Source organism: Sardina pilchardus, chromosome 18 (genome assembly GCF_963854185.1).
Source record: "Sardina pilchardus chromosome 18, fSarPil1.1, whole genome shotgun sequence".
Classification (NCBI taxonomy): domain Eukaryota; kingdom Metazoa; phylum Chordata; class Actinopteri; order Clupeiformes; family Clupeidae; genus Sardina; species Sardina pilchardus.
The window spans coordinates 12,408,940-12,434,452 of record NC_085011.1 but is presented as its reverse complement, the minus strand read 5'-3'; the positions used below and the strand labels follow the sequence as shown (position 1 = coordinate 12,434,452).

Genomic DNA, 25,513 nt, shown 5'->3' with positions numbered 1-25,513 from the left:
AACATTACTGTAGGCTACATATTCACTGATTTTTGTATAGCATGTGTCGTGACCTATCGCATTGCACAGTCCTGACACTGCCTAAGGTATGCATTCCTTTAGCAATATAATATTGAACATTTTACTGTTTCGGTTGTTGCGCTTTTCTTGGAGAGTGCTGTTCCAGTGTTGCATGCTGCTTTATTCCGCTGCTTTCTGCTCTTGTGTGTGCATGCTTATGCAATGTAGCCTAGATAGCCTACTGTAATTTATATAGGCCTGTCAATAAGTCACAATATATTACATTACATTAGTACATTTTTGAACTTGCTCAATGTGAAAAATTCTTCAATGAGAGCAACTGCCTCTGGACTCAGGATTCACAACTCACACCATCCACGTTGCCATGCAACAATATATACGCAAGGGCGCGGTGCATGATGGGAGTATCCGTGTGATGCTGATTCAGAGCTGAAACGGAGAACGGGGAGGATGGGAAATGGTGCAGCATCAACGAAGAAAAAACCGCAGCGGCCCTGGGAACGAAATGATGCGCCTCACCCAAACGTGTCCAACTGAGGTCTTACTTCGTCGGCAGGCGAGCAGGTTGGCAGAACAATCGTCTTCTTAATTTTTTTGTCTGTGCAATTCGTCATTGCATTATCCTAAGTTAACGTTCTTGATTTTCTGTGTCGCGTGTGTTGGCACCTTGTCAATACTGACCCTATGCATAGCGGGCGGGATGCCTATGTGGGAGGCAAACGCCCATCGGATGCGCGTGTGCTATTGTGATAGAGTATGCGCTTTGGGACGTGCCAGTGAGTCTTGGTTAAATGACACATCTTTGCATAATCCAAAATTTTGTCACTAAACCTAAACCGTGTGATAATCTTATTTTATACCTGTACGACAATGATCATGAATAATTGACAGAAACGTATCAGAAGATCTGTTCCGTCACAAGTCGCGCAGGTCGACATAGGGAAATGTAGTATTTAGAGTCGAAAATCCTTCCTCGCATGAACAATAGAGGCCTTTGGAAAACGACATATCCCACACTGCTCCTCGAATCCATACGGAGCAAGGGAATTTTGCCCCCGGTTGTCCCTCACATTAAATGAGTGAAATTAACCCAATGGGCTATGAAAGAAACCGTTTTCAAGGGCGGGTTTAACTGTAAAAGCTATTCATTGGACGAGAACACATCTAGGGCGGGACCAGGGGTTAGGGTGATCTTGACGTCTGTGTTCAGGCGACGCGCGCCGCCTGTCGCAACTTGAGTGTAGCACCACTGTGCTTTCTCACTGTGCGCGCTCGCTGCAGTGCGGAGAAAATGTGAGGGCAGGCAGCAGTGCAGGACGATCGGCCAGGATGTAAATATCGTTTGCAAATATATGATGTTCCATATCGACTGTTTTATGCGAAGGGTCCAGTGGATGTGCGACGGTACAGTAGGCTATGAATCAACTGGGCTATGCTACAGTGACAGTTTAAGCGTCCAGTAATGCTAAACACAAGCTTCATGGAAAGGATTCGCTGTCATAGGCTAGTCACAGTGATGTAGATATCGGACGGTAGGCTCCTGCCAAATGATCGAATTACCAAGACATGCTTTGTCGTTCAGGCGCATGATGACAATACATCATTTTGTAGACTGTTGTTGGTAGTCTGCGTGCATATGTTTTGTGTCAAACAGTTTAGTTGAGAGAAATTCTTCACTTGTGAAATCTTCCCTGTGTAATTTAGCCCCCTGATCTGCTATTCATGCTGAAATGTCAGATAGATACTTGCCAGTGTCCCCTCGGTACCTTTGCAGTTCTGAGCTACCAAAGATGCTTTTGTAGACTCTGCGCCCCCGCACAGTCCCCAATGAAGGTTACCAAAAGGAAACGAAAAGGAGCAAAGCGCTTTATCACCCTTTGGGCCAGGTAAATTACACAAATGATTTGCCTTCATGCCTTATATAGTTTGCTTATTTGTTCCTAATTCTGTTAAGACTCAGAATATGCACTTCATATGGAATATTTGAACAACACTGTTGCTCACAAGTTGGATACATCTCTTGTACGCTGGTCTTCTGATGGGTTGGAAATATTGGCTTACCAGTTGATTTTGTATGTCCTCTTATTTGTGAACGTTTATTGTGATATAATTAAGTATTGGTGGACATGTTTGTTTCTATTTGTCTTTGATTTAGCATGTAAGCTTAAACTTGAGAAAGTTGATCAAAATGCAATCACATGAAATCATTTTGATGCAGTCACTTAGCACATGTGAGGCGAGGTGAGTTGACTATTTATTTTGGGTTCTCAGAACAGTGACCAACTCCTCAGATATCTCAGTAGACCTCTCCGTTCAAGCAACAGTTTTGGATCTTTTAAGAGGGGTCTTAAGGCATATTTGTTTAATATGCACTTAGTCTTTTGAGCATTTGTTATGTGTTATGGTTTGTATAATAGTTTTGTTTTGTTTAATTTGTCCATTGTTAGAATTTGACATTTATTCTGCTATTGTCCTTAAATTTAGCCTTACCATGCTATAGTTATTGTTATTATATAATTAACTGAGTGACTTATTTGATTGCTATTGTCATTTCATTGTTTTATTTCTCATTAGATTAGTGCTTAAATGATTGTTTTATTGATAATATTGCTATTCTCCCTATTTTGTAATTGTTCACTGTTATTTAATTTGTATTGCTATTTATCTGTATGTCGCTTTGGACAAAGGCGTCTGCTAAATAACCATAACCATAACCATAACCATATTATATGTCATCAACTGACCATCTGTAACCTGCCATCCTTAGTCATCCTACTGTATTTAATCTCAAATTAATATTTGAAACATGTGGACTGCCATGACTGATGACAGTGACATTGTCTGTTGGACTTGGACAGGTCTTTTTAACAGCTGTGGTCTGGAGGACAGAAGTGTTAGTAGGCTAGTGGAGAAGGTTTAGGAGGTTTCCCTTTGGTCCTTCTGGTGCTGCTCTGAGGTTTCCAGCATTGGAACCAAAGATTCTAGAACAGAGCTCTGTTCTAGAATCTTTGACTGGAACAGAGACGGGACTCAGAAGAGTGGTGCTTTTAAGTAGCCTGGAGGTTGTTTTTACACAGGGGACCTCATGGTGTAAAAGCTTGGTTAAGCACAATCTGGGTGTACCCTCAAATGTAGACTAACAGATGCTGCTCGGTCACCACGCTCCAGTTCAAAGGGGTCACACAGAAATGACGATTGTTTCTTTTTTTTTAGTCATGGGAAAAGATGACATCACCTGTGTTGGTACCACAGCAGTAATGTAGCTTTGATTCTCTGGAAGTAGAATCAAGTAGGATAGCATTTGGAGATTTAGAGCGAATGTGTGCGACTGTGCGTCAGACATTAGTCTGTACAGTAATGGTCCAGATCTGTCACCTAACCGACTGACATCTAAGGATTCTAGCGACTTTGAGGATATTTATGTGGAGGGAACTGCTGGAGCTTCCAGCATACTGGTGCTAAAAATAGCTTGTTACTCATCTCTGAGAAGTGAAACAAATTACTGTACGTCATTCATAAGAAAGCGCCGAGCTGTTTCATGTATTTGAAAGGAGGCCAGTTTCAAGAAGCCGCTGTTCCACGGGGTAGTGTTTTGAAAGCCACAACAGCCAGGAGAATGAATTAAAGCTCATTAAGATATATTTTTTCAGTGAAAGACAAAGGGACAGAATACTGTCTTCTCTCTGCTAAAATGAGCATCTGTCTGGGCCCGAGAATTGATATCTGATACTCTTCATTCATTGGTTTGGGATGGGTGTAGTCTGCAGCCTCTTAGGCACTCAGTCACCCAAGCTAAAGAGAGCTGATGCAGGATGATTTGCGTGTCTCGCAGTGAGATACAGGGATTACATGAAGCTAGTTGTACAGGCGGTTTGGTGGAGCCTACAGTATATCTTTTAAGAGCGACCCATGGTGAAGTCCAGACATGTGGAGTCATACACATACAGATCAAAACCATAATGCTGATTTGTTGATATTTATAAATCCAGATTAAAAACACTGGCCTGGAGCCAAATTCTAATTCATTTTGAATTACTTTTTTTGATCAAACATCCTCTTTTCATTACTCTTTAAATGGCATTGTTTAATTGTTCATTGGTTGTTATTTTATTTTTATAATTTTTTCCCCTATTATTTTAATGAATATTTTGCCTTATTTTACTCTAAATATATACAAAGTATTGAGATCATGTTGCACGGTGACACTGCACCTTTTCTGCTGTGAAATACTCCCAGTGTTGGACTAGCTAGCGGTTGCTAGTTTGTGTTATTGTGTAGTATCACACTCAAATGTGGTCATGTTCCCACGTGTACATAGTATGCAAGCTTTGAGGGGCGACTTGATCTTTTTTACACATTGGCTTTTTTTTATTTATTTTTTTAAAGAGATGTCCCCCCAGCCTTGTTCTTTTTACTGTTGCCAGTTTGGGCACAGGTGTTCATATGACATCTTTCAAAGTTCTGAGCACCATTCTACCTTGGTGCCTCTGTGTGGTTATGAGTTCATTGTTAGAATGTGCAAGTATACTTGTAGGATCAGAACCTAAGCCTGTGTCAGCTGCAATATATTTGTCCTGTCTAAAATGACATATTTGTGTAGCATGAATCATTGTCTGCATAAGGTTTGATGAATAATGGATGTTTGCAGGACCTTCATCTTATTCATCCTGAAATATCAGACTGTATCCTAGCAACTTATCTCCTTCAGTAATATAGTATGTGAAACTGAAAACGTCTTCCCGTGCACTGTAACTGGATTTCCCCCTCAGCATAATCATTTTACTACACTCAATTTGGTTTGTAGTTTGTTGCAGGTGTAGGGTAGTGGTACAGGGGAGTTGTCCAGTTAGGTGCTTGACAAGTTGTCTTGCTTGGTCTGGAAAAGACTGATTGTGTTGTCTGTCCTTAATGGATATGTATGTATACATTTGAAGAAATAGCATTTGTGTTTATGCATATATCTATTGTTTGAGGAATACAGGTCACCCATGCTCTAAAACATTTAAAACAGTTCAAAGCTGTAAGGGTAACATAGACTTTCCCAGATGTCTTTCCCAGATTTCCCCTCGGGGATCAATAAAGTATCTATCTATCTACATGTATCTATCTATCTATCTATCTATCTATCTATCTGGTGTTGACTGGGTGTGTTTGGTTTTGCAGGTAAATGGCAGGGTACCGCAGGCTGCAGTGCCCATCTCTAGCCGGCCAATGCAGTGTGTAGGGCCTGCTGTCCAGGCCGACGTCAACATGAACGGGGTGGGGGAGCAGGTGGACATCCTGCCACCAAATTGCATGGTGAAGGAGCGCTGGAAAGTGGTGAGTGACCACACGCCTATGTTTGTGTGTGTTTGTACACGCGTGTGTGTGTGTGTGCATGTATGTTTCTGTGTGATCTGTGTCTAAGAAGACCAACTGTGTTTACACACTTGCTACAGTAAATTTGTTTTATTACACAAAGGCACACGCTTTGCACACATTCACGTGCTCAGGTGTTTGTGCGGCCCTTTGAAGTGTCAGCCCTTTGCTGTCAGGATACCAGGTGTGAGAGGAGGAGACATGGCCGCACAATATGGCCGCTGTTTTCTGACCCACATACGTTTATCTGTAGTGTGTTTGAGAGCGTGCCCTCTTGGGTGATATGAATACCAATGGTAGTGTTGACACTCTTTACACACCTACAGGCTTAGCGAGGTCAGTTAAGGGCAGCCTGTATTCTATCAGGCTGCTGTTATTGTGAAGTTAACTAGACCACTTAGTAGTTAATATTCCACGATGAATCTCTCCTAATCATTAAATTGGACACATATAGTGTTGAGATCTTGACCTCGGTGACCTCACAGCTTCCCAGTACTATTAATTTATGTATCACTGTGAAACAGTTCCAACTATGAAACATTTTCCCTTGAACAATATGCTGTGTTTTTCTGCTATGGGATAAATGTGCGATACACATTTCAAATCTGAAAGATAACGGCGAGGAATTTTGAAGATTTGAAAGCCATTGGAAATGTGCGCTGGTGTTTCATTGGTGATAAATGCCATGATATGTTTGGGCCATTTTTAGTCTAAATGTGTGATCAGCAAGTGACAGAAAGACTGTCGGCTGTGATGCCACTATAGCGAATATGTGGATATTACAGTGTGGCTGTGAGTTCCGTATAAAACAGATGTTTTTTTTTAGCAATCTCATGTGACTATGAGTAGTGAGGCATGCAAATAGACATAGACATTAGGTAGCCTGCTGGTCTGAGTTAGCTACAGCTGGTGACATGAGCCAATGAGTCAATGTTTGCATGGCTAAATTATACTATATATGGACAGTACAGTAGGCATATCTGTAAACACACAAAGCTACTTAAGTAAAGGGACTTTTTTGTCCATGTCCCTGGATGTCGGTCTTCGCCTGTCTGACTTCGTAATGTTTTGATTTTACTACATTGAATTAGTAAACACAGGTCACATACAAATACTACAGGTTTGGTCTGACCTGGTGTTATCTGTGGCCCTGGTACTGTAAGTGACCAGTCACATGAAGTATTCGCACATTACCATCTACAGAATTGTTTGATCTTACAGCATATTAGCCAGAAAACTGACAGAAGATGTAGGCTATGTTTACGTTTAACCATAAGCCAGTCTTTGGACAATAAAGTATCATATGACTTGAACACAAACTTGATTTCTGGATGAAAAACCGTGAGTAAACCATTCCATGCCTTCCCACAGCTTTAACAATAATGATAATAATAATAACTTGGACTTATATAGTGCCTTTCATAGAAGGTCGCTCAACAAATAGGGGGGTTAGGGGTCAAAGGACTTTGTGAAAATAAATATTTTGAGGTGTTTTTTGAACATGGGCAGGGACAGGGCAGAGTGGACATGGAGTGGTAAGTATTCCAGAGTGTGGGAGCATTGACAGAGAAAGCCCTGTACCCAAAAGTCTGCAACCTGGTGCGGGGGATGGCCTGCAGGTCCTTGTCAGAGGACTGTAGGGAGCATGACTGAGTGTAGGGGTGTGAGGCATTGTGGTGAGGGTCCATGGAGAGATTTGTAGGTGAGCAGGAGGATCTTGTAGGCGATGCGTGACTTGACTGGCAATCAGTGAAGCTGTTGGAGAATGGGAGTGATATGCTGCCAGGGCTTTATTGTCAATCTCAACAACTGAGAGTTGGCCATTCACGAGAGGTTTTGATAAGGCTTGTAGTTAATTAATCTAATTAAACTAAATGAATTGCATATATCATTTTTGATTGGAAGCATTTTAAATATTTCAATTCAAATGAATCAATGAATGATCAGCATTAGTGCCATTACAGTGAAAAAAAAAACGATCTTATTATTATGATCTATGGTAAGATCTATAGTAAGATGAGGAAATAAATGTAAAAGTGCTTCAGGAAGAAGTTTTCTTTTTCCACATACAAGGCATTTCAGGCCACAGTTATAACCTAGAGGACACACATAAATTAACACTCCCCTCAGTGTCAACACTATATCTTTGCATTGATGTGGTACTTTAGAGTTGACCAACTCCGGTGATATGTAAATTCCTTGCTACAGACATTGCAGAGGACTTTATTTTTATCCACACTTTAATTTGATCGACAGCATCAATGCTCCAATCAATGATCTAGGCAGGCACATTCTCTTCTCTCTCCTTCATGTTACAGTCTAATGGTTACTGACTAGAACGGCTCTGGGTCAAAGGTCGTATGGAAATAGATTAATCTGCGTTATTTTTTTTAATCAGCTATTTTTTTTCCTTAAATTAAATAATCGAAATTAATCAGTTATTTTGGCAGCCCTAGTGTATATATATATATATATATATATATATATATATATATACTAGAGCTATATATATATATAAACATGACCGTTTGTCCATTGTGTTTTAACTCTCTCTCACTTTCACTCTCCATTTCCCATTACCTTGTTCTGTCTGTCTGTCTGTCTGTCTGTCTGTCTGTCTGTCTGTCTGTCTGTCTGTCTGTCTGTCTGTCTGTCTGCTTATTTGTCTGTCTGTCTGTCAGCTCAAGAAGATAGGGGGTGGTGGTTTTGGGGAAATCTATGAGGCACTGGACTTGCTGACCAGGGAAAATGTGGCACTGAAGGTGGAGTCGGCCCAGCAACCCAAACAAGTGCTCAAGATGGAGGTGGCTGTCCTGAAGAAACTCCAGGGTAAGCAAGTGTGTTCTCATGCTTGCCTCAGGCTGCAAGTCTCTGTTTTTCTCGCAATAAATGCTCCCAAGCAAATGGAAGTACACATTTATGTGTCACTGATCAGGAGTCCATTTGTCACATTTGAAGTTAATTTCTTTCCATTCCATTTTGTAGCTGAGTGCATTTTAGTGTGGCTCAGTTCTGCTTACACCCATATAGGCCCTATCCCTGTCTCTTGTACCCTTAAACAGTTCCTTACTCACATGTGGCTCCCTGGACATGTCATAGGGAATCATGTGTGACAGTCTCTGTCATCTGTCCATCTGTGTCTTGAGGCAAACTAACTGACTGAATAGTTAGGTCTCTTAACCTGTATCTGTTCGAAGAGCTACTCTGTGTCGTGCACAGAAATCATGAAATGTGTCACACATAATCCATCGGAAGTGGGCCCCTGGCTCAGTCAGTCAGAAAGTCTGAAGCTGTAGATGTATAACGTTTTAACCTGAAACAAAGCTGGGGAAAAACTGTAATGTGAATATTTCAAATCTGTACTCAGTGTCTCTGCTTTTTCAAAATCATATTTCCGAGAATGCTACAGCTTAAGTTGCTATTATATTGTGTGGAGAAATGTTACTGTTTCTGTGGCAACGATGATGCAAAACCTGACAAATTCAGTTTGATGCCGTCTCTTGGCATGTCACTATTCTTTCTAGAGGCTGGCATGTAAAATGGTTCAGGTACAAATCCTTACTGTGATAAAGAAGTATTAATCTAGATGTGGCCTCGTTTTCATCAACGTGAACTTTCACTGTTTTTTACTGGATGACTCATATTAGCCCTACTGGAGCAGAGCGTCTGATTCCGCTAATAGGCTTTTAGCTGATCACAGGAAGGTACAAACACAAACACAGTCACAATAATAGCCTCTTCAGAGCTGTGCCTTGAACATGCACATGAGCGCATCAGCAGACACATACACAACCTTTCACACACACACACACACACACACACACACACACACACACACACACACACACAGTGCAGGGGTGTTTCTTTGGTTGTCAGATTCGGTTTTTTCCAGCTGTGGCTCTGCAGTGCTGCTGGGAGCTTCCAATACTACAGGGAGGTTTCCAAGGGTAATAGGCGTGAAAGAGATAGCAAGAGAGCGAGGAACAGGGAGACGGCAAGAAAATGTGTGTGTGTGTGTTTGCCCTTCTTTTAGGACACTGTGAAATGCCTCCTGATGTCCTCTAGCCACTGTTCCCATTAGAGTGTAAAAGCAGAAGCACTCCAAACAATACCATTCCACTCCAAGCAGTACCATTCCACTCCAAGCAGTACCATTCCACTTCAAGCAGTACCATTCCACTTCCAATTGTATTTGCAAGTCTCTTTCATGACCTTTCTGTTCCTGTTCACATTATTTTCAGGGAAAAACCATGTCTGCAAATTTATCGGATGTGGACGAAACGAGAAGTTCAACTACGTGGTGATGCAGCTGCAGGTACCACATCACACGTTTAGTTTTACTACTGGGGATCATGATAATGAAATGATCAGAGTTTCTGTAGTCAATGTAGTCAGTGTTTGAGTGCATAATTCCCAGGATGAACATTAATAAGTTTATCGATTCTGTAAATCTCATAATCCCCAAATAATCCTTTTACAGTTGCCATTCAGTTCAGTTGTGTTGCATCACACAATAGATGAGGGCAAACAAGAAAGGCGAGGATAAAAGATTGATTCTCTCTCTCTCTCTCTCTCCCTCTCTCCCTCTCTCTCTCTCTCTCTCTCTCTCTCTCTCTCTCTCTCTCTCTGTTCCCCTCTGTTCTCCTCTGTAGGGGAGGAACTTGGCTGATCTGAGGCGCAGTCAGCCTCGGGGGACCTTCTCCATGAGCACCACGCTCCGGCTGGGCAAACAGATCCTGGAGTCCATAGAGGCCATCCACTCAGTGGGCTTCCTGCACAGGGATATAAAGCCTGTACGCAACCTGCCCACACCTACCCCCCTCTCCCCTACCCTCCTCTCCCCTACCCCCCTCTCACCTACCCCCCCTCTCATCTGCCCCCCTCTCCCCTACCCCCCTCTCTCTCATACTTACTATTCACAGTACTGGAGGCTAATTTGGCTACAGCAGAATTAAATTGTTTAAATGTTAGATGCTCGTTATTGATCCCTCTGCCTCCAATTTGTTCAGCTAATCGATGTCATTGAATTTTCTTGTGGATAGCAGACAGACTTTGTGTGTGTATGTGTGTGTGTGTGTGTGTGTGTGTGTGCAGCTTTGACAGGGCTACAAATCCTGGAAGACTGATTTATGCACTCTTTCTCTCTCTCCCTCTCACTCTCTCTCTCCCTCTTTCTCTCTCTCCCTCTCACTCACTCTCTCTCTTTCTCTCTCTCCCTCTCCCTCTCACTCTGCTTCTCTCTCTCTTTCTCTCCCTCCCTCTCACTCTCTCTCTCTCTCTCTTTCTCTCACTCTGCTTCTCTCTCTCTCTTTCTCTCTCCCTCCCTCTCACTCTCTCTCTCTTTCTCTCACTCTGCTTCTCTCTCTTTCTCTCTCTTTCTCACTCTCCCTCTCTCTCTCCCTCTCTCTCTCCCTGCTTTGCTGCGTTTAGTCAAACTTTGCCATGGGCCGACTGCCATCGACGTATCGGAAATGCTACATGCTAGACTTTGGCCTGGCGAGGCAGTACACCAACACCAGCGGAGAAGTGCGGCCGGTGAGTACCAGCGCCCTGCAGCGGCACCATCAGCCTCGTCGCCACCACCCAGCCTCCATCTTAGCTCTGCTGCCCTCGACACACACACACACACACACACACACACACACACACACACAGCCGACACCCAGGGCCCTCAAGTAATGGCTTAAGAGATTGAGTGTGTCTCTTTCATGTTGAGGAAGGGAGAGTAATGGTGCGGAAAAGGAGAGAGAGAAATATATGGCAAGGCTAATCTTTCTGCTTACTCAGATGGTTCATGTTGATTAAGCACCTGTACTGCTGCAAAATCTCCGCCATTAATACAGAGCCTGCTCAGTTCTCCTCCACACATACACACACTGACTCCTACAGTAGATTGGACTAGTAATCCCATAATTCTTCAAATAATATGTCCTTAGTTAGTCTCCATATCTTAACTGGTATACCAGTGTATAGCAAGACTGTGTTGTTTAAGCTGGAGGTGGGTAAAAGTCTCTCAGTCACAGTAAATAATGGATGAGGTATGTAGTGCATCAGAGTCCCAAGGGAGATGGGGTGTCATGGCCTGCATGCTCAGCTCTGCAATGAACTGCAAAAGACCTTGGGCTGTGTTAACCAGCAACATTAGAAATCTCACAGCCATGGCCTTACTCTACTGCTGTGGGATTTTTGTATATCAAGTAAAACATGGTGTCATTTAATATCTTTGGTTTTGTCATTGTGGTATTTGTGATGTATGTTCTGTTTTTGTTTAATTTGGATTCAGTTCAAACGTGTTATGTTTAATGATTTGTGTCTGAGAATGTGTTATGATTTAAATGCTTTGTCATGTTTTGTTTTTGTTCATTTTCGCAGTTCCTTTGGTCCTTTTTGTTGGAAGCGCATGCTTTTGTTCTCAAGTGCTTGTTCCCCTTGCCATAGCGACACAGTTGCATTGTGAGTGGTCTCTCTCAGCGCCTCGCTGTCCCCTAATGGACTACAGAGCACCTCACATTCTCCTGTCTGGACGCCCGGTCCACAGCACACACCAGTCCCTCCATCCATCCATTCATTCATCCCCTCTTCTCTGCATCCCCTCTTTTCTCAGTTGCTCTCCTCTTCCCCTCTGCCCCATTCATCCTGTCTGTTTATCTCCTCTAATAATGGTCTCTGTGCTCTCTCGCTTTATCATTTGTTATTACATCTACACATGTGCAACCAGTGTACAAATGGGGGACTAACAGAACACACACCTTCACTCAGGAAAGCGATCAGGGGATTGGAGAGGAGAGGAGAGAGAGGATGGAGGAGAGGAGAAGAGAGAGAGAGAGAGAAAGAGAGAGGGTAGAGGAGATTGTGCGCTGGAGAAGAGGGAAGGGAGAGGAGAGGGTGGGGGGGCTGAAGGAGAGAGAGAGGGGGGAGAGAAGAGGAGAGAAGAGAAGAGAGAGAGCTGGAGAGGAGAGGAGAGGAGAATTAGTGAAGCTGGGGCACTGATGCGGATGCAGTGGGGAGAGAAGCCTGTTCCCCAGGGCCAGCCAGTGTACACAGCGTGCTGCACACTCCGTGCTGCACACACACTGTTCTCACACACACTGTTCTCACACACACCATGTACTCACAAACACTCTCCTCACACAACAAATGCTCACACACACACACTGACACATGCGCACACACACTGTTCTCACACACACTGTTCTCACACACACCATGTACTCACAAACACTCTACTCACACACACCATGTACTCACAAACACTCTACTCACAAACACCATGTACTCACAAACACTCTCCTCACACAACAAATGCTCTCACACACACACACATGCGCACACTCACTGTTCTCACACACACCATGTACTCACAAACGCCATGTACTCACAAACACTCTACTCACACACACACACACACACACACACACACACACACACACACTATTACAATTATTAAATGTGTGTGATCTGACTTTATTTCGATTCAAAAAGAGACTGAAATGTTGTAAATGTATCATTTTCAGCCAAGAACGGTGGCAGGATTCCGAGGGACAGTCCGATATGCCTCTGTCAATGCTCATAAAAACAAAGTATGTGCTGTGATTTTCATGTAACTGCAACATTTCCTATATCCTAATTAATACAGCATCTGTGCGTCATATGAGAGATTATAACCTGAGTCTGCTCCTTGTTTAACAGGAGATGGGTCGGCATGATGATTTGTGGTCCCTGTTTTATATGCTGGTGGAGTTCACTGTTGGTCAGTTGCCATGGCGAAAAATTAAGGATAAGGTAATTGGTCCCGCTACTTAGGAGGCAACTCTGTAATGAAGTGTGTGTCACCTTGAATTAAACCCATCAAACCATTTCATTTCCTGTTTGTCATGTGTTAGATTTGTCGCTGTTGTGTTGTTAATCTCAGATTTGATGTTGTGGTGAACAGGAGCAGGTGGGTCAGATTAAGGAACGCTACGAGCACAAGATGCTGCTCAAGCACATGCCGTCAGAGTTCTATATCTTCTTGGACCACGTGTTGGGGCTAGACTACTATACCAAACCAGACTACCAGGTACTAGGATCTCCACTCCCTTTTACAGCTCCTATTAATCTGTCTGGACCTACAGTCATGGTTGAAATTGTTGGCACCCATGCTAAAGTTGACTAAAAAGAGGAATATCAAATCATCAAATTCAGTTTTCTTCAGTTAGCCTATTAGCCTGTTTGATGCTCATTGAACTCAATGCAAATCAAACAAGCTAATAGGCTAACTGAACAAAACTGAACAAAACACCATGCCTACCTCTAGGTATGGTGAAGGGTGTGTGATGATGTGGGTACATTTTAGTTCTAAAGACCAAGGGAACTTTATCAGGATGCATAGTATCCTGGATCCATGAAATAAGTGGCCTTTAAAAATAAAAAACTGCCTAACCCTATGTGTTAAATTCCCATAGGGTAGGGGTGCCAATATTTTTGACCCCAGTATTTTGGGAAGAACATTTATTTATTTACGATACATTATTCATTCACAAAGAAAATTGGTGTGTCCTAAAATGTTGGATTTTTCCTAATTTTATTACTTAAGCCATTAAAATCAATTTCCAAAAGATGATTTTATATTCCTCTTTTTAGTCAACTTTAGCATGGGGTGGCAACAATTTCAACCATGACTGTATCTAATGAATATCTCTGAGTAAGTGTTAAAATAAGCAAATGATATAAGGATATTAGATATTATCAAATGATTTATGTCAGAGTACAATTGAAGGGTTCAGATACAAAACCCTCTAAATCCGTCTGACCACTTTTCTTTTAAATGAGCATTTTGTATCAGGCTCCTACAGTATAGGGTTTTGCCTACAAATCAATATTTCAGACCAGTTCAGTCTTACTGGAAAAATGCATGCACTTGCTTGCCTGGTTACTGGTTAAATGTATGATTGATTGTTGAAGTTGAATTTGGCACAAATAAACATATAGGATATACATTAATGCCGTCAGCTGTAGTCTCTCACGTAGTGTTAGTGTACACTAATGTAGATGTACTGTATTGTATGTATAAAGTGTGTATATTAGATGAGCTCAATCATTCAGTAGTAATTGGCTCTCTTGTCCATGATGGTGGCATCTGTAGAGGCTTGATGTTTTATGGGCCACTAAAGAGAGCAGCTAACTGCTTTATAACTAACTGATCATTTATGTGTCATCAAGGCATCTGCCTCTAATGAGTAGCCACACATTTTTATCTGCCTATTAATTGATGGGATTCGATAACGGGTAAAATATTGTCTCATTAAAATTACTTAATTAAATGGTCAAATTAACAGGTATAATTGAGTGTCTGTAGTGCATTGAGATCCTCTATCTAATTTCCTGCCACTTCTGACTCTTCACCCCTCCCTCCCTTCTTCCTTCCTTCCCTCCCTCCCTCCCTCCCTCCCTCTCTCTCTTTCTCCCTCCCCCCCTCTCTCTCCCTCCCCCCTCCCTCCCTCTCTCTCTTCCTCTCTCCCTCCCTCCCTCCCCCTCTCTCTTTCTCTCTCCCTCCCTCCCTCCCTCTCTCTCCCTCTCTCCCTCTCTCCCTCCCCCCTCCTTCCCTCTCTCTCTGTCTGTTTGTAGTTGCTGATGTCTGTGTTTGACATGAGCATGAAGGACAGGACCATTACAGAGAACGAGTCCTATGATTGGGAGAAAGCAGGGACAGAGCCTACGCTGTCAACCAGCTTGCCTGCCGCACCCCAACAAAACACCAGACCGACTGCTGCAGTGGCAGGGTAAGACACACACACACACACACACACACACACACACACACACACACACACACACACACACAGTGACACACGGTAAATAAACCACTCTGCAATTCTGGCTTGCCAATTATCACTGTCTCTGTCCCTTCTCCTCATCCAAGAGCTTATAGGCCCCAGACACACACACACACACACACACACACACACACACACACACACTCTCTCTCTCTCACATGGGTGTGTGTGTCCTTGGGGAGGTGGCTCTGACGCCTCCTGCATTGCCTCAGCGTCTGATGTGTGTCTGTGATCTCCCTCACTGCGCCTCAGGCGGCCCTGACAGGTTGGGGAGCACAATGCAGCAAGAGAGCTCCCTGAGCCGCGCCGTGCCGCTCGCCCTGCCCGTGGGTACTCCTCCCGGAGCCCCGGCGGCAGCGGCGGCGGCGGCACCGCACTCCTAGTCATTCGGATGCCCGGCGCAGGGCGGGCGAGGCTGGGATTGCGCACTGTCTCCCTCGGCGTTGGCAGTTGGCCAGAACGGCTGCCTTTCATCTCGCCCACTCCACCCATCCATCCAGCCCGTCCCCTCAAGTGCTCGCTGCCTGCGTGTCCAAATCTCCGTCTTCTTATTTTGAAGCGTTCCTCTCACAAACAAACATGAGCAGTGCTGATTTTCTTTTTTTCTCTTCCCCCCCCCCCCCTCCTCCTTCAATAGATGACTTTGTTTACGCATCCTTAGGAATTTCTGCATTCATTTGAAAGCATTAGCCAGTCCCATTTGGATTACAGCCAAGATCCAGAGCAGGGCTTTGGCATTTTAATTCAGACGTCGTCCTCCTGTTCCCTCATCCTGTGTCTAGACTGCTTTTCCTTTAGAAGAGAAGACCGTGGTGTTAGCCTGTCATTGTGAGACTATAGAGGTGTTCTTCATTTTATAATATACTTTTATGCGACACCTGTATGCTACTTATTTCATTTCTGTTTGACATACTGTTGGCTTAGACCATGTTTTATTGCAGGTAGTAAATGTATGGTTCTAGTTGATTAGACTGATGTGAAACCTGTGTGAAACATAAATATTGTGAAAATGTGATCAATGACTTGATCAATGAATTTGACCAGTCAATTTACATAAAACCTTTTAGATGCTTTGTGGAGGGGGCTGTATATTCACTTACATTATGAACAACTTTAGTTGTGTCTCATTTCAGGGGCTGGATGCTTCGGAGCATTCGTGCTACCTAGCACTGGTCTTCTGTGACCGCATAGACCCGACCTAGCTGGACCAACGTTTTTTTTAAACGGGACGGTCTAGCCCAAAAGAACGGCTCTGTTACGTCATGAGTCCGAGCTTGGCCTACTGATCTGTCAAACTCATGTAGGCTACGTGAAAAGCATCCTTTCAACACGCCCATGTCATCAAAACATGTTACATTTAACTCATAGGCTACAACAGTACAACATGCTACTACTGACTGAGAACAATCATCTATTCGATGTTTTATTTTTTATTTAGCAGACGCTTAGAATAACACTCAGTGCAGAGGAAACGTTATCAAGGAATTAATGTGGCATAGGCAATGCCAATCTTATTTTATTATAGGCTAAGACTAGTCAAAACAGTGATAGGAGGATAGCCTATATGGCCATATTCTATGCTTGCCTTCATCTCCAATTTAAAATAATTTGTTAAACCACCGGCTAAAAGCGGCCACACAACTGTCGCATTAGGCTACTTTTCAATGGCTATTTCAAAGGGAGTTGGATAGCGTTCATGTGAGTAGCCTTGCCCTTTTTCTTTCTAGCCTGGGTTAAAACCAAACTTTACAGGTAGGGTACAGATGGGCATGGCTAGCGTAATTGCTTTCGCTGCTTGACATAATTTCAAAAACATCGGAGGAAATATAACAGGAGTTTAGATAACTGGCTATGGAATTGCAGGATAACCAGCTGTGATAAGCTGATGCTTATGCTGGTCGTTTTGCAGGCTTAAATGCATAACTATTGGACTTCGTCGTTAACTGACCTAGCTTGTAGCTCCATTGCAACGTTGACAAACGTCATTGAGGCTCAGCTGATGATCATATCCATGTTATCCATTTAGCAGAAGTTGATCGTCTCTTGCGCAAGTGCTGTTTGTAGGTTTATGTCATGTTTATAGGCTATCTCTTTTCATATCTCGATCATGCACAAAGCATCACATGCATTTGCCACATAAGATAGATCGACAAAGTATAGTTACTCTATTGGATTGCCCTGAGGAAGACCCGCTCCTGTTGAAGGGCAGTCTCATATAACGGCAGAAGTTGCGCTCTCATAAATCGAAACGCGCTAACTTTATCCAATGAAATAAAGGATTTTTAAAAATGTTTTCACTTAATCGGTGTGCCTCGGACCTCTGACTAGCCTACTGCCTTCTACAAACTTTATCACCAAGAAACTTTACATAGGCTACAGGACAGTCGCAGTTTGTTTCAATTCTATTTTTGTCCATTCCCGAAGAGCTGTTTTTTACTTTAAATCAAGCGACCCAACGCAGCACTCCTTCTCTCTCTCTCTCTCTCTCTCTCTCTCTCTCTCTCTCTCTCTCTCTCTCTCTCTCTCTCTCTCTCTCTCTCTCTCTCTCTTCTACGTTAGGCATTCTATTATTGCAGGTTTACAATTAGTGATCAGACTTGCTTTCATTAGGCTTAGGCTACTGATTATGTAGCCTACACGAAAACTATCTCCAGCGGCATCGTGTGTGCAGGCTGTGGTTAATTCAGGCTACACATTTTTTTTTTAAATTTGCTAGGGACACATTTGTAATCTATCAAATTTAATCTAGTTTCCATTAGGCTAGATGTCACCAACAAATGCTTTAAGAAACATTTGGTGGATGTCATTCACCCCTGGACTTTATGCAAACGGCATCAACTAACATTACGATTCTTTCCATGTGATGTTTAATAACGATCTTCTAGTGGGAACCAATTATAATAGACTAGCCTAGGCCTATACTCACTAGTGATTATCTGAGCATAATGTTAATTGGCATATGACTTGATAAACCATTTGGAAGTGAAAGGCCAATGTTTGAGCTTTATTTAGGAAGTGATTATTTTGATAGCCTACGGAAATCGGCGACATCGTTTAAGCATAGTTCACATTTCAAAAAGTTATTTTGAAACTGAGACTTAACTGAAAATATATAATAACTTCATTTAAATATTATTATAACGTTTATTAAATGTTTAAACGTGTAGGCTACTCCTCTGCCGACTATCTCGACAACTCAATGAAACTCAATGAAACGTCATAAACGTATCGAATTTTGGTGGCCAGGTAGGCCGCGAAGCATACATCCGATGCACACTCCGTTTCGGGGAAAAGAAGGGTGGGTTTGTCGGCCGGAGTCCACGGAATGGGACAGTACTAGGCGCGCCACTATGACGCAACCGGTCTACGAATCCGGCCTTAGAACCACGCAGCCCCTGGAATGAGACACAGCTTTTGACTTCTCACACACAATCCAAGAATATCTGAATCAGAACAGAACTGAATTGAAAAAAAATATCTTACTTAAAAGGATCGATTATGAGCCAAATTTACAAGCTGCTACAGTGTGCCCTGCCAGAAAGTGATACCAAATGGTAGCAGTCACATTTAAGTGCATGTTTTATAAATCCTAGCCTCGTTTTCCGTCTTGATTTTGTGTTTCTGTGTGACTCTGGCTCTGGCTTTGACTGTGTACTCTGATCTAATGACTAATGACTGTACGCCACCACCTCCTGGTTTCCCAGAGTGGTCAACATAACGGCGGTTCCTGGGGAAACGCCACGAGAGAACACGGACGACGTCCTGAAGGACGAGCATCTAAGTGACCAGGAGAACGCCCCGCCCGCCCCAGCGGCCAGCAGGCCCGGCGACGCCGCCCACCCCCCGCCTGAGGGAGAGCCATGGGACGACACGGACTTCAACCGCAACAAACTCAGGATCAGCATCAGCAAGGTTCTCACTTATCCTGCAGCGCTACCGCTAGCGAAGGCTAGCACAAATGTCGATCTTATGAGCTTCATAGCAATGCTAGCTTCCGAAAATGAAGGAAGATGCTCTCGGTTAACTCCACAACAACACACATCTGACCTCACAACAGTGAACAGTGAAAATGAAAGATAATACAAATTCAAGAACAGATTTGAGTGTTGATGTTTTTTTTGTAATGCAATGTTTATTGATTTTTGAACTTTGGGAAGAATACAAAGCATTTGTCAATAATGGTTGAATTTTCTCTTGAACCCCCCCTCCCATCCCACCCAATCCCTTACCAACACATGGATCCGCATTAGTCAGCAGAGTACAAATACCTGTTTGAAGCAATCATACAACAAAAACACATTATAAACAAGAATTGGAAAACAAAGAAAAAAGAAAAACAAAGAAAGCTATTTACAAAGCAACTCTTTGATCAGATGTTCATGTTTAACGGTGATGTTTAACGGATGTTTTTTGGTGTGCTGCGGACAGACACAGGTGGCTCTGGAGGAGGAGGGTCAAGCAGGAGGAGCGGGCTCTGCCGAGGCGAAAGCTCTGGAATCTCCCAGCGGACAGGCGCGCGCCCTCAGGTTCCGCCGCGTCAACAGCCCCGAGTCTGACCGCCTCTCTAGGGCAGATGGCGGAGCAGATGCCTACGACAGACGGTGAGCAAGTTTGTGTGTTGATTCTTTGCGTTGGAGTAGATCATCAGGAGACTGTGAAGACGACCAACAAACTTAGAATATAAACAATGTATTGACAAACAGGGGCATTTTCTCAAACAGTCTTAACACGAATGTCTAGAAAACATCCCAGCTTGTGTTGTTTTTAACACATCTCTGTGTCCAGATAGGAACAACACAGTTTGTGTTGTTTCCTTTTTTTTTATTTGCTACACAATATGTGTTGAAAATAACACAACTTGGGTTAAAAACAGCACAACTTGCAAATGAGGAAGCAGACTGTGACTCTCCGAGACTGACAGGCCCTGTACACTGACCAGTGTTATGTGTGTGTGTGTGTGTGTGCCGTGGTGGCCCGCAGGTCTCGCATGGACATCCTGTGCTCGCCGTCCCGGGTGGTCTACTCCTCGCAGCCGGCCCAGATGCTGTCGCTGGACGCGGGGCAGGGTGAGCGGCAGGCCAGCGGGCGGCAGGACGCCTCGGTGGACGGCGACCAGGAGGCGCACAGCAACGCCTTCATCCACTCGGTGCCGCTGGCCGAGGAGGAGGACTTCGACAGCCGCGAGTGGGTCATCATCGACAAGGAGATGGAGCTGCGCGACTTCCTGCCCGGCGCCGAGCCCACCAACTCGGGCACCACGGACGAGGAGCCCGAGGAGCTGCGCCCGCTGGAGGACCACGAGGGCCGGCGGCGGTGCCACGACGGCGTGGTGCGGCCCAAGACCCACTCGGCCGAGCGCCAGCGCTGCATGATGGCGCTCAACAACGGGGAGGGCGCGGCGGGGTCCAGTCCCGCCCACTCGCCCTGCCACTCACTGCCTCACACGTGCCCCCGGAGGAGGGAATCCGAACCGTTTGGTCCTCACAGACAGGTAAGAGCGACTCTGTGTCTGTGTCTGTGTCTGTTGGATGCTTGGATGAGAGAGTAAGAGTGCGCGTGTGTGTCTGAGCAGAGAAATGGTGCATATCTTTTGCGTGTGTGTGCGTGTGTGTGTGTGCGTGTGTGTGTGTGTGTGTGTGTGTACTGGCCCTCTGCGGTGTAGCTGCACTCTTCTTGATTCATTCACTTGTCCGTTGTGAAAGCGTGACATGAGCGCGGGAGGGTGAATTGATCAAGGCAGGCTGCTGGAGGCTCGCTCTGCTGACGGACAGGCTCTTTGAACGCTCAGCCATGGGTGTTTCAAAAGCTCCCATCTCTCATCGTTTTTCCCGCGTTGCTTTCTTTCTCCATTCACCGCCCGGTGTAAAAAAGCTGCTTTGAACGGCTGTTTTTACATGTCATTTCACCCAAGACTCTTCATGCAAATTTATGGTGATCTTTCAGCATAAATTTTTTGTTTTGCCCTTTTGTTTTCTGCTCTGTTATATCCTTGTGCCATGTGCGTCAGTGTTCTCGTATGGTAAGTTGTTGTGTTGGGGCCACATGAAGCGGTATGCCACCATTTCTGTGTGATACTCTGGGCTACAGAATGTGATTTACATAACGTTGTCTAAACATTGTCTTTCTTGCTGTACATTATGTGATGCAGTCAGTGATCAGAGTCAGGTAGTAGAGAGTCAAGTGGTCATGTAGGCGAGAGCGAATTAAATGTGGTGCAGTGAAAATGGGGTCATCTTTATAAGGCAAATGATGGTGGTTGTTCTGGTGTGTACTGCGGATGCAGTAGGTCTCAGTGGATGGAGAGGATCTGTGTAAGACACTGTAGCAGATTTGGAGGCAAACACAGTAGATATGAACCTGCTGCCTCCTGCCTGTCTGTAGCACTTACTGTGTGTGAGTGGGTGGATGTTTCTGTTTGTTTGGTCGAGACAGAGAACTTGCTTCACTGGGCGCATGTCATTGCTTCATAGTCCATTATAGGTATTCTTTTCCTGTGTGCTAGGCATTCAGAACACAGCCGTTTCATAGTTTTCTACAGGGATACCTCTAAGGCAGACAGCTTCTCTGTCTGAGCCTACCGTGAGCTAGTCTTTATTTGGTTGTGTTGGAAGACGTTGCATATTGCATGGGGATAAGGATGCTCCCACCATTTTGAATGCATTGGTCCTGACAGTCTACTTAACCCAGATGTATAATACAGTACAGTGCATGTATATCAAGTATGTATATATGCATTGTACTGTTGGTCTCTTCCATGGAAAAACATTACTCTATTTTTACATTAGAGTAGGCCTACATTTGTTGAATTTCAACATTTTGACATTTTGAAGGCAGTGCCGTCTCTTTTGAAAGCAGAGCTCAAAGTAAGAGTAGCTGTTCCTGTATTTGTGCAGTATATGTTCCTTTTGGTGAAAGCATTTTCAAGAAAGCCCACAACAAAAAATTGTCCAAGACCATCATTCCAAAGTGTCGGACAGTTAACCGATGTAATGTAATGATCAAATTCCATTGAAATTACAGCAAAACTAAAGTCTTTTATCTTGGCGCGCTTGTGTGTGTCTGTGTGAATGTTTGCATTTTTTTGTGTCTGTTTCCCTTCTATGGACTCAGCATACCAGGCACATACTTGAGATAAGAATGCACAAACAACCACACAGTAGAGAACAGGTTGTAAGACACACAACTGATACACCACACACACACACACACACACATAACACGCCGTAGTCTTCCCAGCTTGATTCCTTTTTTCCTCCACTCTTATTGGTCTCTTTCAGTTGGAGGAGGACAGGCCACACCCCCAACACTCTTTCCCGAGGCCCGCCCATTTGAGAAGATTGGCGTCGTATGTGTTCTCCTCCAATTCCATGGAAGCGGAGCCCTTCCCCCACGACCCCGCCCTGGGCAGCCCGGCCATTCAGCGCAGCCGCTCGGCCGAGAGCAGCCCCGCGCACCGGCACGCCCACCGGCACCGACACATGCCCCTGTTGCCAGGCAACCCGCGGGCCCGCCACTCTGTGCTCAACCTGTCGCGCCTCCACATCCAGCAGATGCTGGCGAAACTCATGAACAAAACGTGATGTGCACTCACACTCACGTACACACACTCACACACACACATACAGTACACGCACATACACACACACACAGACACACAGAGTCCTGTACTGTAAATGTTTCACACACACACACACAAACACACACACACACACACACACACACATACACACACATGTGCACTCTCCACACACTCTTATCACTTCAGGAGAGCAATCTTTCTTTCTTATAAACTGACAAGAAAGGAGAAATGGAAGACCTTCATCCATCTGCTTGTGCAATAACCGTAGGCCAGGAGCTGTGTGTGTGTGAGTGTGTGGATGCGTGTGTTCATTCCTGAATGAATGTGCGGGTCTGGTTACACTCTGGAAGAGAGAGACAGAAAAAGGTCACTTGATACCTGTGGCCACTGAGCTCTCAAAATGGCTGCCAAGGGGCATAGGACGAGGGAGAAAATGCCAGAGATTTTACTGTATACACATTTCTTTTTATGCAAAAAAAAAAGATATTTTACTGTTTTTAAAAGCTCTTGTAATGGACAGCTGCGGACCTGCACATGCTCAGTAGTAATGGGGAACAGGAGGAAATCGCAAAACACCTCTTAACATGGAAACACAGCCACCTATGCATTCACATCCTCCTCATAGCCATCATTACTGTGTCCATCACCACATCATGAGTTGTGTCCCTTTGAGCGGTCACTTCACCTCAAGACACACTGCACCCTACAACAGGAACGGCCAAATGGACCGCCCATTTGGACGAGAGACCGAGCGCCCGTGGAGACGGAGCTTTGTCCGAGCCGTTGTAGGCCCGCGTGCGCGCGCGTCGCACACATGTTCCTCTTGAGGCGCGGGGCCATCTGCACTCCTGGTCACTTGAACGGGCCGAGGAGCCGCGTAACCGGCTCTGCGAGCTCTCCACCGTCTTCCCCCCCTGCTTCGCTCTCAGCGCGCGGCCCCCGGGAGGAGTGGGGGAGCCAGACGGCGTCCCGCTGAGGGCCGATCAATACGCTTGCGGTCTGGTCATGTCCATGAAATGGAGATCCTAGCAGATAAACAGAGCCAAGATGGACCAGTTGGGCTGTAGGATTAATGACTATGGGGAAAAAGCATGCAACACTGACTGTTTTGTTTGTTTGTTTGTTTGTTTTTCTTGATTTGCAATGTGGTTTCTTTATCGTTGCAATATTTAATGATGATGAAACATGAGGGAAGGCAGATCGTGGATTTGTGCCATCACAAAACATGGTGATGCACACTATTCCGTTTCTGTGTGTGAGTCGGAGTGGGAGGGTGTTTGTTTTATGTCTGTGGTGGTGGATATGGAGTGTCTGTACAGTACAGTATGCGTCTATATGAGAGTGAACCTGTGCGTCTTGTGCTGATGTGCGTGTGTGTATGTTTGTATGTATGTGTGTGTGTCTATGTGTGTGTGTTTGTGTGTGTGTGTGTGTGTGAATGTGTGTGTGTGTGCTTGTTTGTTTGTGTGTGTGTGTGTGTGTGTGTGTGTGTTGGCGCGCTATTTGGGAAGGACACGAGAAGGGCAGAGAGGCTGCACACTAAGCACTTTCCCTATAGGCACTCCGACGTCAGCATGACCCCCAGCGCATCCCGCCGCCCACTCCATGACCAGTTTAGCGCGCGGCCGGCGGCTAGGGAACCGATGAGAACAATAAGCCAGGCTGACAGCACACAGATGGATGAGCCACGCCGGGCGGCGTCAAAATAGTAGCGTAGCAATATTGAAGCGCACACTCGCTTTTCATTCAGTTGTCGTTGAAAAATCAATTCGAGCTTTACCAGCTCGTTCTTCTTACACAGAGAAAAATGCCCTTGGGGTAGTTTTTTTTTTTTGAGCTTCCCATAATGCTTTTACAAAGTAAATGCTGAGTTAGTTTCTCATTTAAAAAACGAATAGTATTTTATTTAGCTCATTTAGTTGCAAGAGAAAATCAAACCGCTTAACAGCACATTCTTTCAAAAGGAATTGAAGAGTAGTCAATAGGCACAATACAGCGGCATGGAAGATGGTGCTAATGAAGTCATTCATGTGGACGGTGTTCTGAATTGTGCTAAAAGGTAAAGGAAAGAGATCATGAAATACTGAAAATACTGAAATACTCTCAGAGGAAACGGTGTAGTGCACTAACAGATTGCAGCTACAAAGCTGCGGTTGCTGTTTCACTCTGTGTGTGTTGAGTACTGTAGTCATCTGCATCTGAGCCATGGGGACATACCGGTACATACAACCTGTACTTTTTACCAGCCAATTGGACATTAGAGCTCTGCTGGTTCTCCCTGTACGAAAGCCTCAGCTGAGAGACGGAACTACTGTAAAGTGAGGTGAACTGTGTGTTCTAGATGCTGCTTTGTCACTCGCACTGTTGGATAACTGAGTGAAAGTCAAGTGAGACTGAATGGCAATAGAGAGGTTGGCAATAGTTTTGCGTTTGGGAGGTCATTGCTCCCGCCATGTAAATGTGTATGTTCAGTGTTGTTATTTGTGGCTGTGCTGGATATGTATCTTGTGTGCTTTCTGATGACATATTAACTGGATCAGACATTTGACAGGAACACTAAATGGAGGTCTAAGGGCAGTAGCACAGCAGAGTATAAATAGATGATCCAACTCAATAGTCTAGTTCCTGAATCACCAAACAGGGAGACAAAAAAAAATGTTTCACTTAGATACAGACACGTATCAAGTGTTGTCTTTGTATGTTCATCTATATTCCACCTGTCGCTGAGTTTTTAATTCAT

The 25,513-nt window shown here is 44.4% G+C and overlaps 1 protein-coding gene across 1 annotated transcript in view; it reads left to right on the top strand.

Moving 5' to 3' along the window:
- Positions 1–472: 472 nt before the first annotated feature.
- Positions 473–25,513, top strand: part of LOC134064448 (tau-tubulin kinase 1-like) — a 31,573-nt gene continuing 6,532 nt past the window's right edge. Inside the window, exons 1-13 of the mRNA XM_062520373.1 lie at positions 473–585; positions 5,185–5,340; positions 8,061–8,208; positions 9,621–9,694; positions 10,032–10,172; positions 10,810–10,914; positions 12,894–12,959; positions 13,069–13,161; positions 13,313–13,438; positions 14,986–15,140; positions 18,899–19,106; positions 19,623–19,795; positions 20,175–20,685. Of these exons, the coding sequence (XP_062376357.1) occupies positions 5,233–5,340; positions 8,061–8,208; positions 9,621–9,694; positions 10,032–10,172; positions 10,810–10,914; positions 12,894–12,959; positions 13,069–13,161; positions 13,313–13,438; positions 14,986–15,140; positions 18,899–19,106; positions 19,623–19,795; positions 20,175–20,685 (1,908 nt within the window). The 5' untranslated portion in view covers positions 473–585; positions 5,185–5,232. The remainder of the gene's footprint in view (positions 586–5,184; positions 5,341–8,060; positions 8,209–9,620; positions 9,695–10,031; positions 10,173–10,809; positions 10,915–12,893; positions 12,960–13,068; positions 13,162–13,312; positions 13,439–14,985; positions 15,141–18,898; positions 19,107–19,622; positions 19,796–20,174; positions 20,686–25,513) is intronic.